This window comes from Hydractinia symbiolongicarpus, chromosome 10 (assembly GCF_029227915.1).
Source record: "Hydractinia symbiolongicarpus strain clone_291-10 chromosome 10, HSymV2.1, whole genome shotgun sequence".
In the NCBI taxonomy this organism is placed as follows: domain Eukaryota; kingdom Metazoa; phylum Cnidaria; class Hydrozoa; order Anthoathecata; family Hydractiniidae; genus Hydractinia; species Hydractinia symbiolongicarpus.
In genome coordinates, this window is record NC_079884.1 from 21,026,688 (window position 1) to 21,043,193 (window position 16,506).

The 16,506-nt window shown below is 32.9% G+C and overlaps 2 protein-coding genes across 3 annotated transcripts; both read right to left on the reverse strand.

The window, feature by feature from the left end:
* Positions 1-438: 438 nt before the first annotated feature.
* Positions 439-9,063, reverse strand: LOC130612703 (acyl-CoA synthetase short-chain family member 3, mitochondrial-like). Of its 2 annotated transcripts, XM_057434053.1 has the most exons (19): positions 8,787-9,063; positions 8,235-8,379; positions 7,715-7,798; positions 7,509-7,613; positions 7,299-7,430; positions 6,918-7,061; positions 6,571-6,651; positions 6,294-6,389; positions 6,112-6,222; positions 5,832-5,872; positions 5,088-5,191; positions 4,909-5,004; positions 4,407-4,470; positions 3,815-3,896; positions 3,554-3,676; positions 3,217-3,316; positions 2,567-2,679; positions 1,951-2,013; positions 439-1,734 (listed from the first exon to the last, which is right to left on the reverse strand). In XM_057434053.1, the coding sequence occupies exons 1-19, from the start codon at positions 9,026-9,028 to the stop codon at positions 1,648-1,650; spliced, it is 2,013 nt and encodes a 670-aa protein (XP_057290036.1). In that variant the 5' UTR covers positions 9,029-9,063; the 3' UTR covers positions 439-1,647. The 2 variants fall into 2 exon arrangements, with proteins under 2 accessions (XP_057290036.1, XP_057290037.1); XM_057434054.1 differs by lacking the exon at positions 6,918-7,061.
* An 821-nt stretch (positions 9,064-9,884) lies between these two features.
* Positions 9,885-15,736, reverse strand: LOC130612704 (geranylgeranyl transferase type-2 subunit beta-like). The gene is made up of 9 exons (XM_057434055.1): positions 15,623-15,736; positions 15,377-15,481; positions 14,179-14,376; positions 13,280-13,385; positions 12,788-12,840; positions 12,582-12,692; positions 11,399-11,599; positions 10,527-10,601; positions 9,885-10,147 (listed from the first exon to the last, which is right to left on the reverse strand). Exons 1-9 carry the CDS (start codon positions 15,623-15,625, stop codon positions 10,004-10,006), a joined length of 996 nt encoding a protein of 331 aa, XP_057290038.1. The 5' UTR covers positions 15,626-15,736; the 3' UTR covers positions 9,885-10,003.
* Positions 15,737-16,506: the final 770 nt, after the last annotated feature.

Here is a 16,506-nt window from a genome sequence, read left to right on the forward strand (position 1 = left end):
TCTTTTCTATAACCAGGACGGTGTCAAAAAGATACCCTGGGGACAAGGTTGCATTGGTTCATTAAACATGTAAAGTCAATTTTCTTTTTCAGACTCCGAAATTATTACGTTGAAAAACTTTTGAACTAATTTTTTTTAATTAATGGTGTTATTTCTTTATGGAAATAATGAATATCAAGAAGCAACGTCCAGTGGGCGTGGTTTACTAAAGAATTTCTTTGCCTTACTCCACTAAAGTTTTAACAAATTTCAATTTGTAAATCAAAAGATCAGTCATTTAATGCGTACACGTGCTGAATGGATGGCCCCTTAGCTGACCAAAAAAATCACCATCATTCGTTCATCGTTCTTTTTTTTTTCCTAAACTGACCGGGGGAGATTTTTTTACTTCACTTTGAACTTAGGTGTTTGCCTCCCCATTCTAAAACTTCGTTTGAATAAACTCATTGCAAAAATATCTTTTCATAATTATTTACTAACAGTACAAATTTTGTTTATACATATAACTACTTATATATTCAGTTACTATATGTAGACTATGTATCCACAATATCCACAATGTTCTTCTTCCAACACTCATTATATATCTCTAAAATGGAAATTTCTGCTTACTAAGCAATTTAGATAATACATCAAAATCATTTTAAGAGCAACTGTTTGGACAGCTTCAAATTTACCCCAAATAGCATTAAATTATGGCGAATGATGTAAAACATATTAAATATTTTTAAAAGCCCAGTACTCTTTTACAAATCCTTTTATGATTCGTGATTGGCTAACTGCCTAACTCCGTGAAAATTAATAACTATTAAAATTTGTACCTTTCTACTAAAAAAACAAAATTATAGAATCTAACAAAAAAAATGCTGTAATTTCTAACCGTATATAGTGCATGTCTAAAATATCCATTAGTCAGATAACTACGTTTATGCGAAAGAATTATGTAATACAAAAAGCGTAAAAAATTGATAAAAATACGAGAGTTAATAAAATACACGGTAAATTTCTGCATACTCCAAGTAGAAAAAATGTGAGCAAAACGTTTTGTGAAACCAAAAATTACCTGAGACAAGAGGTCTGCTAAGACTGAAATTATTTTTTCCAAGCTTAATTAGGGAAAGTGTGTATGCGGTAACTATTCTCAGTTTAGTGTTTCTACAATTTTTCACATTAATTCTCTCTCTATCCTCTCTAGTCAATCGTTAAAGGCGAAAGTCCACTTCGATCGGAAGGCACGACGACGCGCGGCGGTCGTGCGTTTGAGCAGTAGGGTCCACTAGAAATAAAAATGCAAGCAAAAATTTAAAATGGCGGCTATTCAAGCACTGGAATGCTTATAATGGCTCATGAAAATTTCGCAATTTTGACATTCAAAACAAACAGCGCAGGCAAAGGCATTTTAATGCATGTACCTCGAGCAGACGTGCTAAAAGATCGAAGTGGAATTTCGCGTTGATTAATTATTGTATAGATAATTTCTGAAATTAATTTCTAATATTCATATGTCTACTGTACTGATTAATATCGTCTTTACATTAACAAGTCAGGTAGAATCAGGAAATTGGCTTTATAAGTGCTACCCTTATAGAAATTTTTGCGACAAAAATATGCACCATCTTCACAGGTGATGTTTGTAAGGCGTTATCATTAAACATCGCCATCAAAAGATACTGATTTTTTCAATATCGCTTCGACGACAGCAAAATCGTCAGGATTTTCTATAGTTTGTGGAACCTAAAAAAAAAAATAAGACATGAGGAAAAACTTTTTTCTTTGGACAATTGCAAAAAGGAAAGTGTAGCTGTTTTTCGAACAAATATAGAACCAGGTGTAATTTAAAATAAAACCCCGCGTAGCTAATCAAAAAATCAATTTAAACAATTCAACTCACAATGCGACCGCATTTGATGAAATATGGACTCAGGGCTTATATAGGGCATTTAAACTTACCGTATACTCATCACCATCCATGATCTTCTTGAGAGTTCCTCTAATGAATTTCCCTGCACGTGTCTGTCAACAAATATAGAAATTTGTTAACAATAAAATTATAATTTTTAATTTCTTTTTATTGAACGAGACGTTTGCAATTAATGCGGAATCCTGCGTGTAAAATGCCGAATCCCTGCATGTAAAATGGGGGAAACCATATAAACCGATACTCAAATAGGAGAAACCGTATAAACCAATACTCAAATGGGAGAAACCGTATAAACCGATACTCAAATGAGAGAAACCGCATAAACCAATACTCAATGCGTTTAGTATTAGCTTTTATGAAACCTTTCCAGAAAAAATAATTCGCAAATGCATTTTTACCAAATCACATTCTTATCATTTTAATGACCTCCAAAAAAGAAGTAAAAAATTGGATTTTAGATACCGTGATAATTAATTCTTGAAATTCGCCAACGGAAGAGTTACGAACATTTACTGTTTTTGGAACCTTTGCCCTCAAAAGTTTTCAGTATTAAAGTACATGAAAATACATCAAGTATTTTGAGGTTGAGTTGAAATAAGTTGATAAACAATGTTTTACGCAAACAAGAATAACGTAAAATCTAACCTTGGGTAACACAGGCAGAATAATAACTTTCTTGAAGGCAGCAACTGGCCCAACATCAGAACGCACGACTTGAATAACGTCTTTTTTTACAGTCTCTTCGTCTTTTTGACACCCTGGAGAAGACAGACAGAAAGTTACAAATAAACAGAATATGAATATTTTGAAAAGTCGGAAAGTTGACAAAGTGCAGTTACTCGGAAGCTGACAAAGTAACTGCAAAATATCATATGGTGTTGATCAGAGATCTCTCTAGTTAATAAGAGGACAAGAAAAAAAAAAGAAAATCTAAACCTGTCAACTTATCGAATAATAACATTTGGAAAATTATATCGAAACTAAAACCAAAGTTATTGCTCTTACTTAAAACAACAACATAGTTTAGTGCCAAATAACACACTGAGACATTAACGAAAACAGTCGGAAGTTTCTAACCTTGATTTTGGGGTCTGATTTGTCAGAATATTTTCAGGAAACAACAGGACTATAAGATCAATCGTAATATTCCTGTCGACGCCGACTGATCAAATTACACCATAGTAAAACCCAAAGTTATCATACCACCCTCTTAACTTGAGAGTATTCAAGGGGTGAATAAACGCTTGGCAGTTTAAAAAACTTGACCAACCAAAAAATCAGAAACCTCTCCCCACCTTTTCTTAGAACAACCAAACCAACTGGTATTAAACCTTTTACTTCGTCTTTCACACCAATGACAGCTTGTTCCATAATGTCTGGATCTTGTGCAATTGCCTGCGAAAGTTATACAAATATTTCCACTGCACTTTACATCTTACAATTTCCTTAACATAACCTAATTACGTAAGAGACTAGGCTGCAATAGAACGAATCAAAAATATTACAATTTATTTAAGCATAAACGAATTTGGTGAAAGATCAGACGAGGAATGTTTTTGTTGGAGATTTTGCTCAAATTTTCGGAGAAAATATGTCACATAAGCATTATTATGATGAAAATGTTTCATTTACCCTCTCCATTTGTTGTGTTGACAGCCGGTGTCCAGCCACGTTAATGACGTCATCAATGCGTCCACCAATAGAAACGTAGCCGTTCTCATCAACCATACCCGCATCACTGGTGTCATAGAAACCCTAAAAATAAATAAAAAAATAAATAATTAAATAAATAAACAGTGGTCAATTAAATTGCAAGATAATAAGATCTCCTTTATAAAGTAATTGTGTGTCCGTGGCTATTAAAAAAAAACTAAAAAAAACAAACTAACAGACCTCTACTGTTTCGAAGTAACTTTCAATGAAGCGATCGTCTTTGTTCCACAGCGTTGACATGGCGCCGGGTGGAAGCGGTAACCTATGATTTAAAAGTAGATTTGTTTGGAAGAAATTACTTGATTAGGTTAATCAACAAGCCATGATAAATCTGAAAATTTAAAATTCCAATTTCCGCATTGGAAATTACGATAATGATAAAAACGACTACTACGGAAGCAACGACGATAAAACAACGACAAAAAAAATGTTAAGCATGTGTTTGCACACATCGACACCCCTACCAACTGTAAAAAAAAAAACGAAAACGAGAACAACAACGGCTTCGAACACGACCTCCAAAAATCTCAGATGTGCCTTTTGAGACCACCATCTACCGTCGATCTCAGAACGACGACAACACCAACGAAAGCAGATGCGAAAACGACAACAGCTACAATAATGACGACCACAACAACGACAACGACTACAAAAAACGGCAATCAAAATTACGGAATGTAAGAGAACGTCAACGACCATGAAATGCAAAAAGGACGACAACGACAACACCGACAGCTTTTTTAATCTGTTAATAATTCAAAACAGTCCTTACTTTACAAAAATCTGTCCCAATTCTCCAGGTTTGCATTCTTCGTATTGTTTACTCAACACTTTCACTAAGAAAATGAATTTAAGAAAAACTTGAACAAAATGGATTGAACAAAAAAATATAGAATTATAGATGCGATCAGTCAAGTAGGGATGAAGGTAAAAGGTTTGGCCATTCGAAAATGCGTATAGATATATCATAATGAACGCCTACACGAATAAACCATCAGCAGGAATCATTCAAGAATCACACAAAAATACATACTTTTCAGCGTGTTGGTTATTAAGCTTTTACCTACACGCAACTTAAAAATGTCTTCAAACAGTACACTGATTTAGAGGCCTACTTTTAAAAAACTTTTACTAATTTTACAGACTGAATTCCCTCCCATTCTACAGTTGAGTCTCGCTATTTTTAACTCTCTTTAGACCGGAGATTCCAAATAGCGCATGTTCGAGATAACGAGAGTCAACTATATTTTCCAATATGCAGCAAAAATACGCACCATTCCAACCGGGTGTTGGTTTACCAATAGAACCGAGTTTGTAATCGCTTGGTAACCCAAGGCCTAAATGATGACTTGTGATTGGCCAACCAGACTCTAAAACGAACAAATAAAAATAAATTAATCATTAATGTTAATTTGAATGTTTTTTTTTACGTTTAAATTTTCATCAGTCTAACCTGTTTGCCACCAATGATCAACAACAGGCTTTCGAAAAACATTCTTACACCACTTTAAAAGATTAATATCGGCGTTTTCACCAGCCAAAAACAATGCTTGAAGCCTGAAAAAAATAATAATAGTGGGTAACGAATTTTAACTGACCCCCTGTGAAACGACACGAATATATAGTACTACAATTCGTTTGTTGCACCTCAGATTTATCTTTACAATCAAAAAGTTAAAATGATTCCAATTATTTTTGTTATAAAAAAATCCGAAGCTTATTAACCATGTGAATGTGGTAAGAACGTTTAACGATATTTTACGAGGATTAGTCCGTCGTACATATTTCTAGCATCGCTATTTCGTGCATTGCCTGCTTACATGAAGTCACGCATTTTTCTTAGACGGGGATCATTCATTACTATGATTATAGGTGCGAATATAATTGGCGTTTTCGATTAGAAAACCACGGTTCTTAAATTGACTGACAGACAAATAGCGACTATTATAACAATTAAAGGTATTAACATCTGTAAAACAGTTTCGTAAGTTTCTTGTTTTTTTTTTACCTTACTGTGAAGTTTGAAGGCATTTAAGGCATCTTAGAATTTTCATACTACTCTATGTAAACCTCCATTGCAGGTGTTAACCACTATGTGGTTTGTTTTAACATACACACCATGGGCTAGGAGGATATGCTCGGGGGATAAGCGTGAGTGTGCGTGTTAGTAAATCGTTTTTCAAACAAATCCTTCCACCTTTCCATTGTAAATGCTTTAGCGTGATCGCCATCAGGATCCTATATGAAATATAAATTTTTTAAAAAAACATTTTCTTGGAAAGAATACGAGTAGTAAATAGAGAGCTGCGTTTATCAAAATACTGAACGATACCTCCATACTTGAACATAAACATTAGCCGCAAATAAATTGTGCTTGCAAACTCTGTCGTGTCAGGTATTACCCAGACAAAGTTTTGAAATAACAGAGTTTTACGACTTCTTTTAAAATCTGCATCGAAAAATAGGAAACCACTCACTTCGTTTCTAATCACTCTAATCGCAGTTGGCGCAGTAAACAATGCTGATACATCGTATTCGTCGATAATACGAAAAAATGTACTCGCATTTGGTGAACCAACGGGTTTGCCCTAATACGAAAAAAGTCATATAATATGTTCTAATAAACTTTCTGATTTTTCTAACTGTTTGGACTACTTACCTCAAATAAAATGGAGGTACTTTTATTAAACAGAGGAGCGTATACGATATATGAATGTCCGACAACCCAACCGATATCAGAAGCAGCCCACCAAATCTAAAAAAAATGGTCAATTTTTCAGTTTGTTTCCTGATATTCTTATAAAACATATTCGTATAAAAAAAACCGTGCAAACTGCGTCGGCAATGTACACTATGTTCCAAAATTGGGCAGATCAAAACAAATATACAAGCAGTTTGCCCATAATAGATCACAACATTACATGGATTATTCTTACATCATTCGGGTGAATATTATATATGTTCTTCATTGACCACTTCAATGCAACGGCATGCCCACCATTAGGTCTGACTATACCCTACAAAAGCGTAGAATAGATTTAAGGTTTTTTAACGCAATATTTTTTACGCACCCAATCCTCACACAGATAAATTCTTTTAGACTTTCTATGTCGAGTTTATACCGTTGGTAACTTATTGTAAGTGAAAGTTATAGCAATAGAGAGTCATAAATCTTAACATGAAAAGAATAAGAAAAAAATAAAAAATTTTGGGAGCACAGAGAAATCTTACCTAAAAGTTTTAAAAAATAAAAGGAGCTTAACAAGTCAACATAATACACAACCTTAGGCGATCCAGTCGTTCCAGACGTGTACAAAATGTAAAGGGGGTCGTTGGAATTGACCGGGATGCAATCATGCCCGCTCACTGAGTCTACAGCGTCATTCCAGTCGATATCGACGTCACGATCGTACTTCATCTTACGACACTGAATAAAATGGACCTTAGGTTATGCGCATCTCTCTCTATATTCATTCATCTATGCATTTATTCATTAATTCATTCATTTTTTCATTCATTCAATACAAATAAAAACAAAAAATCGATAAAGATGAACTTGTCATATTCTATATAAACCAATACCATTAGGTTATACTTTTCTTTAGTTATAGCTTATACAATTTATATCCAGAAAACACTTTTGTCATAAAGAAATGCAAAATACCTGTTCACGATCAACCGTGATGATTTTGTGGGGCTTATGTGACGCGATCTCTACTGCATGTTTAACTAAGGGTTCGTACGGTAACACGCGATTAGGTTCTAAACCGCACGATGCCGTCACCATAACAACCGGCTAAAAGAAAGAAAAAAGTGTGTTACCCAACGAATAAAGATGCTAATAAAAATAGCAAATACAAAAAAATAGACAAACCTCAGCATCATCGATACGCCTTGCTAATTCTTTGGGTGCAAATCCACCAAACACGACGGAATGTACGGCACCGACTCTTGCGCAACCATACATTGCTATAATAGCCTACCGAGAATTAATAAACTTTTTTGAAACAAAAAAGTTAGTAATTCTTTGAACACAATGTAAAGACCGGCTACCGTCTTATGGGATAGAGATGTACAAACCTCAGGAATCATCGGCATGTAAATTATCACTCGGTCGCCTTTTTGGACGCCATTGTTGATAAGGACTCTTGCGAATTTCGATGCCTGTAACAAAGAAAGCAATCATGCTAAACAATTGATAAAAAAAACAAGGTAGGACTTTTCCATGAAAATCTATGCTTGCAATATTTTACTTTACTTTAGAAGATAAAAGTAAGTGATAATCCCGAGCAACGTTTGAGATTATTGCGTTGTTTTTACTTGTAATATTGACTGAAATAGCACTAATTATATTATTTTGATTTTTTAATAAACTTATGCCGTTACAAACAAAATACTTACAAAAAGTAACAAAGAAAGCATTCCTGAACATACTTTTAAAAAGTCTCTTTTAATCGTTCATTTCGCGGAACACACCTTTTTTCGCAGAGGGCCCTTTTCAAAACATTTCGTGAAAGACAGTTTTTAAACATTTCCCGGGACAAAATATTTCTCAGATTGCCCTTTCAAAAATTTTGCCGACCGCACACAATTATCATACCTGTTCTTTCAAGTAATCATACGTAAAAGCACGCTTTGTTTCAGTGACAGGACTGTCATAGATCAACGCTTTGTCGTCACCAAACCCATTTGCCACGTGAACATCCAGCCCTTCGTAACACGTGTTCATTTCACCTCCCACAAACCTGAAACATGAATGTGTTAGCGCAACATGAATGTGTTAGTGTAACATTTCCTAATTGTCTTCGTTAATCTTAGGAGAAATTTGGTTGCTCCCAACAAGTTTCAAATATTTAAATGTTCCAGGTGACTGACCTTTTCGAAGTTTTCAGCAAGCACTCCGAAAAAGTCCGAACATGTATTGCTCAAAAATGAAACAACAAAGTCAAAACTCCTCTTATATATCATAAATGATCACACTGTTAGAAAAAAGAAGTGCCAAAAGGTGTTTTTTTTATATCCGTTATTAGTGACGAACTCTTTACGTAATGACATTATAGATAGAATGCAAACATACATAAAAGTAGAAGCACGCTGCACTCTTGAAACTTGAATATGAAATTCATAGAAAAAAAACGCTTAACAAACGTACCATTTGGTGAATGGAGGATTCGAGTTGTCGAGTACTCGTTCGTACTTCTTAAACCAGTTTATATCCTGTGCCAGTTCTTCCCAAAACTCTTCAGGTGTTTCAACACTTCTACGAAAATGTGTTTCATAATGATGTCTGCAGGAACAAGAAAATGTTCGAGAAGCTTGAAAAAGCGTCTTTTGTCCCGCTTTCCAAGCTCTTCTTAAATTTCTAATTGAAAATTGTCTGCCTGCGAACAACATTGTATTCTAACCTAAAAGTTAAAAGTTAAGCACTAGATAACATTCATATGGCTTTTGTTTACGCAGAAAAAGTTCAACTTTTCCATCCTATGCAATTTATACCCCATTTTCAACGTGCAAAAAAAACTTTCGTTTGATCACGGGAGCAATTATTCTTCGTGCTAGTTATCAGTCATAGTCCAAAACCACTATTGATGTGAAAGCTGAATAAAGTACGTTCTGCAAGACCTCATCAGAGCTACTGTACCAGTTAAAACGCACAGTGTAACAAGCCAAGACACCCGCATTAGCTATTATTTATATCCGAAATACTTTTTGACGCTGTCTTGTTGGATTTTTTCACAGGGCTCGTCGACCAGGCCAGATGAGCAGCGTTCACACATACTGGTCAAGAAAGGTTGACTTTCAGATAATAGAGTTGGTAAAAATGCAATTTATATATACTGATATATGATCTATTAATATACAAAACCAAAGTTATGAAAATAAATATATACCCTATACCTTATCAATAAAAAAGACAGTAACAAGTTCCAAATTTTGACTAAATGAGAAAAAAAATTTTTACGGGTTAAAATTTCTTTCGACATTTTTTTTTACCGACGAAATGATGTTATCCACTTTGTCTCTACACAAGATTTTACGCTAATTGTCTTTTCCTTTTTTAAGGCTTTGGGAACCAAAAACGTTTATAAAATTAGACCATTAATTCTCCTTTCTGATGAAAATTATTGTTATATCAGAAGCAGAATTTATTAATTTCCTTTTTCATCTATTTTTATTTGAAACATCGCTTGCTTTGAGGAAAAAAGTGTTATATATCAATTCTTTTAAGAATTGGTCAATAAAAAAAAGCTTTGTGCAGGTCACTAATATTCTTGCCCGCTAAAAATTTGTTTACAGACTTTTTTACTGATAACGTAAACGAGATTATTGTGGTCTAACTAACAGGAGTCGACGTCTTCATAAGTTTCGTCATAAAATTTGAATCTTGATGTTATATTTATCAACTACAGATTGCGGTAAACAAAAAACTGGGTTCACTTCTTCTATGTCTTTACGACTGTATCCTAGCAACGATAAACCAGCCACGCCAAATAAGGTGTGAAACGGATCAACCTAGAAAATAAAGTTACACGTTTAATGAAAATATAGAGAAGTTCTATTACAACGTAGCATCCACCACAAACAAAACTATAATTTTAAGTAAAAACTCTTTTGTTTACAATTAATCGATAAAATCAACATAAAATCAACATCATTAAATTCATGTTTGCATAAATACCACTCTCCACCGGGAATGAATTTAGCGCAGAATTTATTATTTCACTTAAATATACACCTATTTTCAATATTTCAAAACCAAAATTCTTTATCTAAAATATTTTCAGCACATTTTAGTAACAGAATCTCACAAAAATCCATACTATTAAAAAAGAAGAAATAACCGCACAAATACGTTTACCATAGTCTATTGGTTAAAACCAGAAAGACGTACCATGTTTCCAGGTCGGTCCGATATTCCACCAGTTTCTTCGTCTTGAGAAGCCATTATAAAATTTGCTAGCTTATCCTAGTAGTAAAGTATTTCAAATCATAAAGTCGAATTATAAAAAGCATCAAATATAAATCTTGTGTTCTAATGCAATAAGAATGTCCATTCGATAAAAATATGTATTAAGTCCAGACATTTACCTATATTTTTTTTTAGCTATTTTCGCCTAAAACTTTTAAACTTATTTTAACCTTGGATTAACCTAAGAATTGAAACAAACTGTAAAATAAATGAACGCACAGTTATTTGAGAGCAGTTCTAAAATTTAATTCTTGCCAATATTTAAAAAATATCTGCAGCTAATCTAATTTCTGATATATGATTGTTTTCATGTCCCGAAAATTCCTAATTGGGGATTTTTCTTTGGGGGGTGAAACAAGACTATGATAAGCAAAAAGGTTTGTAAAGCACACACTAAGATAATTAAAAAACACAATATGAAAACAGTTCGCACGTTTTCTTTTTCAAGTGAAAAAAACTATAAAAATAAAGTGACTGTCAAATTAGGCGTATTTAACCGAACCGTTACCCTATCGGGGGAAAAACCCTGCGTTCAAGTTAATCGGAGAGAATTATTAGTCGATGAGAAAAAATAGCAGGTGAAAATTTTAGTCACCAATGCATGGAATTAGTCAATTTCACCCTACTAAAGCTGAGTCCTAGACAAAAAGAAAAACTATTTAATTGTTAGGATAGAAAATATTGCGGTGTAATACCTTCTTTGTTATCTTTCCCTCTTTTTTAATTAATTCAATCATACTATGAATCAATTGATAACCATAAAAAAAATCCAAAACAACAGAACAAGATATTACCTTGTCTATCCATTCGATTTTACCAAGCACTCTCAACGATGCTAGAACCCACCATGAATAGCAAACATCGGGTAGCTTCTCTGGTCTACCGTTCAAACCACCCGAGGGTAGTTGTCGTTCACATAACCACCAACCCAGCAGGTCAGGATTTATGAGATGCAATGAGTTAGTTATAGAGAGTACACCAACACAGCAGTAGATCTGAAGAGAAGGAAAAACAAAACTATGACATAAAATTACTCAATAAAACATGGTCTTTTACGTTTTGGTGGCTACACTGTACGCTTTTACTACTTTAATGGTAGAAACTTTCCACAGGGATAAAGTTTTACTTTTATTTATTCGCTATTTGAATATTTAAAACTTTCTAGAGATCTGAGATTGCACGCCGGGTAAAGTAATAATTGTACTAACTGTGCTGTCCCCTGCTGCTCTCAAGTCATTGACTTTTTTGTAAAATAATTTTCCTAAAAATTTATTTACAGAAATGTTTCTATTATTACTATTATTATTATTACTTAAAATTCCTGTCCCTAAAGAATTTTGGTTCCTATTTTTAGACAATAAAGTGGACAAATTAAGTACACTAGTCGTTAGCCCATGGAAAATCGACGGGTTCGCCCGTCCTTTTTATACCGCATTGCGTGCTTCTCGCTATTGCACAGTTAAGCTACCATTTTGCGTGACAGACAGACGGACAGACGGACGGACAGACGTATACGGGTATTATAATATGGATTTTCATAGAAAAAAATAACACCAAAACTTTGAAAAAATTAAATCAAAATGGAAAGGCTGAATACAAGAAATGTGAAACTATTAATTATTCCTTATGACATTTGATTTCCTTTCATGTATAACAAACGTTTGATACCTAACACTACCCTTTTACTGCTTCTTATTCCTTATGATTAATAAAAACATGCATCAAAGATATCTTTAAACCTTCTGTAATAAAAGCCATTTTGGTGCTCCGCATAAATCCGATATTAAGGCACAACAAGGAAACCGTATCATAGAGGTGCGATGAGAGAATAACACAGATTCGCCAGAATATATTTTTTAGCCCTGTGCAATAAAAAAAACCTTGGTAAAGCTTCCTAAATTAGACTAAGTGTGGTTTGCAGCATAAAGCCAGTTCTTGTCTAAAATATATAACATTGAAGCTAGATCTAAAACTTACTTGTCCAGCATGTGACTCTGAACCTGGAGTACATCCAAAACCTCCATCAAAATTCATGCAACGTATAACATATTCTACAGCTTTTACAACATCTACGCGATCCAATTTACCCTGAAAACAAAACATTTTTACACAAATTTTTGATGACACAAGGGAGTCAAAGCTTCATTTTTTTATTCTTAATTTTATTTTTTAACAATACTCACCATTATTTTCAGGGATGCTAAGGCACAAAACGAAAATCTGCTATCAATCTCTCCTAAGAAATAAAAAACAGTGTTCTATGTATGTTCATATAGAAAGTAGTTACTAAATTTGCTGTCTTTGGGTTTCCATTCCTAGCTGGCCTTTTTTTCTCCAACACACAGAAATGTTTTGAAGCATTACGCTAACTTTGAAGTTTGACAATATAAAACTTTGAGAAAATCTAATTTTGTCACAAAGCCCCTTGATTACAAGGGGCACAAAAGATTTTCAATGTAAAAACTTCTAAAGAATTTAGATATTTATCAAATTTTAAATAATTGGTTCAGTGTGTATGATATTAAAGGGAAAAAAGAACAACAACTCTTTTAGGTGAAATATATTTACGACGTTTTGGCCGTACGACGGCCTTTATCAAGTACAAAGTTCAACAAGAGAGTTAACTAAGAGAGCAAAACAGAGAGAAAACAAAATCAACTAGTGATAAAAATTACCCCATTTATCACCGTAAAACGAACCATCAGGTTGTTGAAGACTTGCAATAAAATTTGACACTTTTTCTTTGTCCAATTCTTCTAGCTCGTCAAACAAGGCGTGTATCTAAGATGCAAAGCAAAAAACAAAATTAAAAAGTTCTAATGAAGAGAATAATGGCATTATCAGTAAAAAAAAATTTATTATTTTTGTAAAATGTTTTTTTAACTAATGATACAAAGTACCAGAATAATCAAACGTTTGATTAACTGGCTTAAATACTGAACATATTCTAATATTGAAAGACTGAAGTCTCTACCAGCCAATTAAATTACTCTAATGTTTCTGCCTAAAAAGATGAACCTAAAATGATTCAAAACTTTACATTAAAACTTGATGTGTAATTGATATGTAACTGCATACTGGAATATTTTAATAGCATTTAGTGTGAATTCAAATCTGGGAAATAATCCAGTTTTTTGACGTTCCTAGGAAAGAAAAAAACCTAGAAAAAAAGGTTGCAGAGTTAAATATTGCTAAAAATTTGTGCCAGAATCCAGAATAAAAAACTGCAAACAAGCTAGCTATTTTTGCTGATGTCTAAAGTGAATTTTATACTTATTTAAGAAAAAGTTATGAACAAGTCAATAAAAAGTAAAATGCGAAATAATGAATTTTCGTCTTTGTTTAAAAAATGCGAAATTAAAGACTGCAAATTTTAGACTTATAGTACATTGATTTTATTCCAAGGACTTTCTTCCGTCTTACTTTTCTTCACTTCAGATACTACATAAACCAACCACTATAAGATAGAGCTGGGTAGAAAAAAGATAATTTGCGAGACCTTGCTTCTATTCTAGAACATTACGGTATACATGATATTATCGAGTTTTAAAACAAATCATTTCTTACAACTAACCTGTATGGCACTAAGAGTGTATAAAAGATGTGCATCATGCTGAGCACTTGCACTGTAGCCACCTGAATCATGTTGACATTCCTGAACAAACTCCATTATACTTTTTTTATCCATTGAATCTAATCTCTTCATTAAAGCCATTGCAGTCAAACCCCAGTAAACACCACTCATACGTAAGTATTCAGTCATAATGTATTCCTAACATGAAAAAAATGCTACTTTGAAATGATTATAAAGACCTGTATTGTAACTGATACCATAATTATAAAATCATCAAAGGGACATTAGCAAAACAAACAACACCGGATTCAATTCATGCACAATTTTAAATAAATGCAAACAGGATTGACAATTACATAGTAACTATCGAAGCAGATAATATATACCATTTTCTATGTTTGTATTATTTAAGGAACAAACATGCATAATTGGCATGCAAATCATACCCAAGTTTTTGTATGGTTTGATGTTTACAATTGAATTTACAATTTACATTATGAAGCAAGTAAAGATTATGTTGTGCTTTTGTTTAGAACAATTCACATTCTTTATTGTATTTGTTAATTTCATTTTTGTTGTTGCTGCATCTTGTTCACCCTAAATAGTTGTGCGTGAAGAAATGACAGTACAGTCCTAGATCCAACCTACAAAAAATCACCCAAAGATCCCACCTAAAATGCCAAAGGCCAAATCTACCACCATTTTGCATTATTTTTCATTGAAAAAAAACTAAGTCAAAGGTTCCTTTATAAGAAAATCTAATAATATGTAGCATTAGATAAAACTATGCAACAATGGACTCATTGTATTGGTGTTTATATTGGCCAGGTGAATCAGGTATCTAATAAGAACATTTCTATTAAGTTTTTATTTTTTAAATTTCCTATACTTGCATTTTTCGTCACAACCGACCTGACTATAATTATCAATTTACTAGTTATTAGCTTAAGGATTCGCTCATCAGCAAGATAAATTATTCTGCGAGAGGTTCGGAATATAGTTAAGACAGCCATCTTATACAAACAGAATATGAGTATTAATAAAAGAAACAATGTCTACTGCAAAATAAAGCAATTAATTGTTCAATTAATCTTTGAAAACAGTTTCCCTTAAAAAGATTTCAAAGTAGATTTTAGCTTTAATAGTTGCTACCAGACATTTAACGACTCGCCAAAACAATTAATTGATGAATACTTACATATTTATTGCTTTCTTCATATGTTTTAATAAATTCAATATGTTTATCTAGCAAAATATTGTTTGGTGCATTTTCTGGAATCTTGATATCTTTAATCGGAGTTCCCTAAAAAATCATTGTTTTTTTATACTTCATAGACTCATTAGTAATTCAAGTACATTTTGTACGGAACAGAAATACTAATGCACATGTCAATAACTAAAGTATATAAAATTATCATTACATAAAAAATTCAATAAAAGTTACCATGTTTGGTGTATTTGTTAATGCAAGCCTTTCTCTGAATTGGCTAGGATTAGCAGTTCTGCAAATACATTTTTTTTATCTATATTTTTTACTAAAAGAAATATCAATACAATGACTTATAATGGTTGGACAGCTAAAAATCACTACATGCGCCGTCCTATAATAATTTCCTGGTAAAAAACTTTTTTTTTTGGTGTATTTTTTGTATTTTAAACCCTTAAGAGGGATTTTCACGAAGTGAATTGGACTGCAAATTATCTGGCCAAATGAATTTGATCATGTGCAGTTTCGTTTGTTTTTGATTATGCATTGAAAAATTTGCTTCACCGTAAAATAGAAACAGGTTCTACTTTCTAGCAGCGAAATATTTTGCTTTAAACCTTTAACCAATTAGTGTTTTTCTTAGAAAAACTCATAACTGGAAAGAATTCAAAATAACTACTTTGTTTTTAATACCTAAGAGTGCTTAAAATTAGTATTTTGAATTTACCATGTTTTCTTGTTTCTTGTACAGATCAAAAATATATTTTACAGCTAATTTGCTGTTGATTTCGCCATTTACAATTACGCTTCATGAATCCCGTTTCTTTAAAAAGACATGATCCTATACATTATTTTGATCACAGCTTGAAGTTCTTAACAATAAATACAACAAGTTAACAAATTTCCAATAAAACAATTTTTTGTTTATAAACTCCTGACATCACAAAAGTTTCTAAAACCTCCAATATTTTTTTTATTGTTCTTTGGGCTACATAGATTTTTCCTTGGGTTTAATGACTGGTTTTGAAAAAAACCCACACAGAAGTTGTAATAAACTGGAGAGTACATATATGGAAAGCACATCAACACCCAAGAGGTAATTTCAAAAACGTCTATTCAGA

Bases quoted from the DNA above. Each gene is read 5' to 3' on its own strand.
- LOC130612703 (XM_057434053.1), bottom strand. From the start codon at position 9,028: ATGTTGTTCGCAGGCAGACAATTTTCAATTAGAAATTTAAGAAGAGCT. The intron at 7,431-7,508 runs GTTTGTCTATTT...TCTTTCTTTTAG, and splicing joins GGCGTATCGATGATGCTGAG to CCGGTTGTTATGGTGACGGC. The intron at 6,223-6,293 runs GTAAGTAGTCCA...TTTTCGTATTAG, and splicing joins GTACCTCCATTTTATTTGAG to GGCAAACCCGTTGGTTCACC.
- LOC130612704 (XM_057434055.1), bottom strand. The intron at 12,693-12,787 runs GTGAGTATTGTT...TTTTGTTTTCAG, and splicing joins TAGCATCCCTGAAAATAATG to GGTAAATTGGATCGCGTAGA. The intron at 10,602-11,398 runs GTAATATCTTGT...CTTTACTACTAG, and splicing joins AAATCGAATGGATAGACAAG to GATAAGCTAGCAAATTTTAT.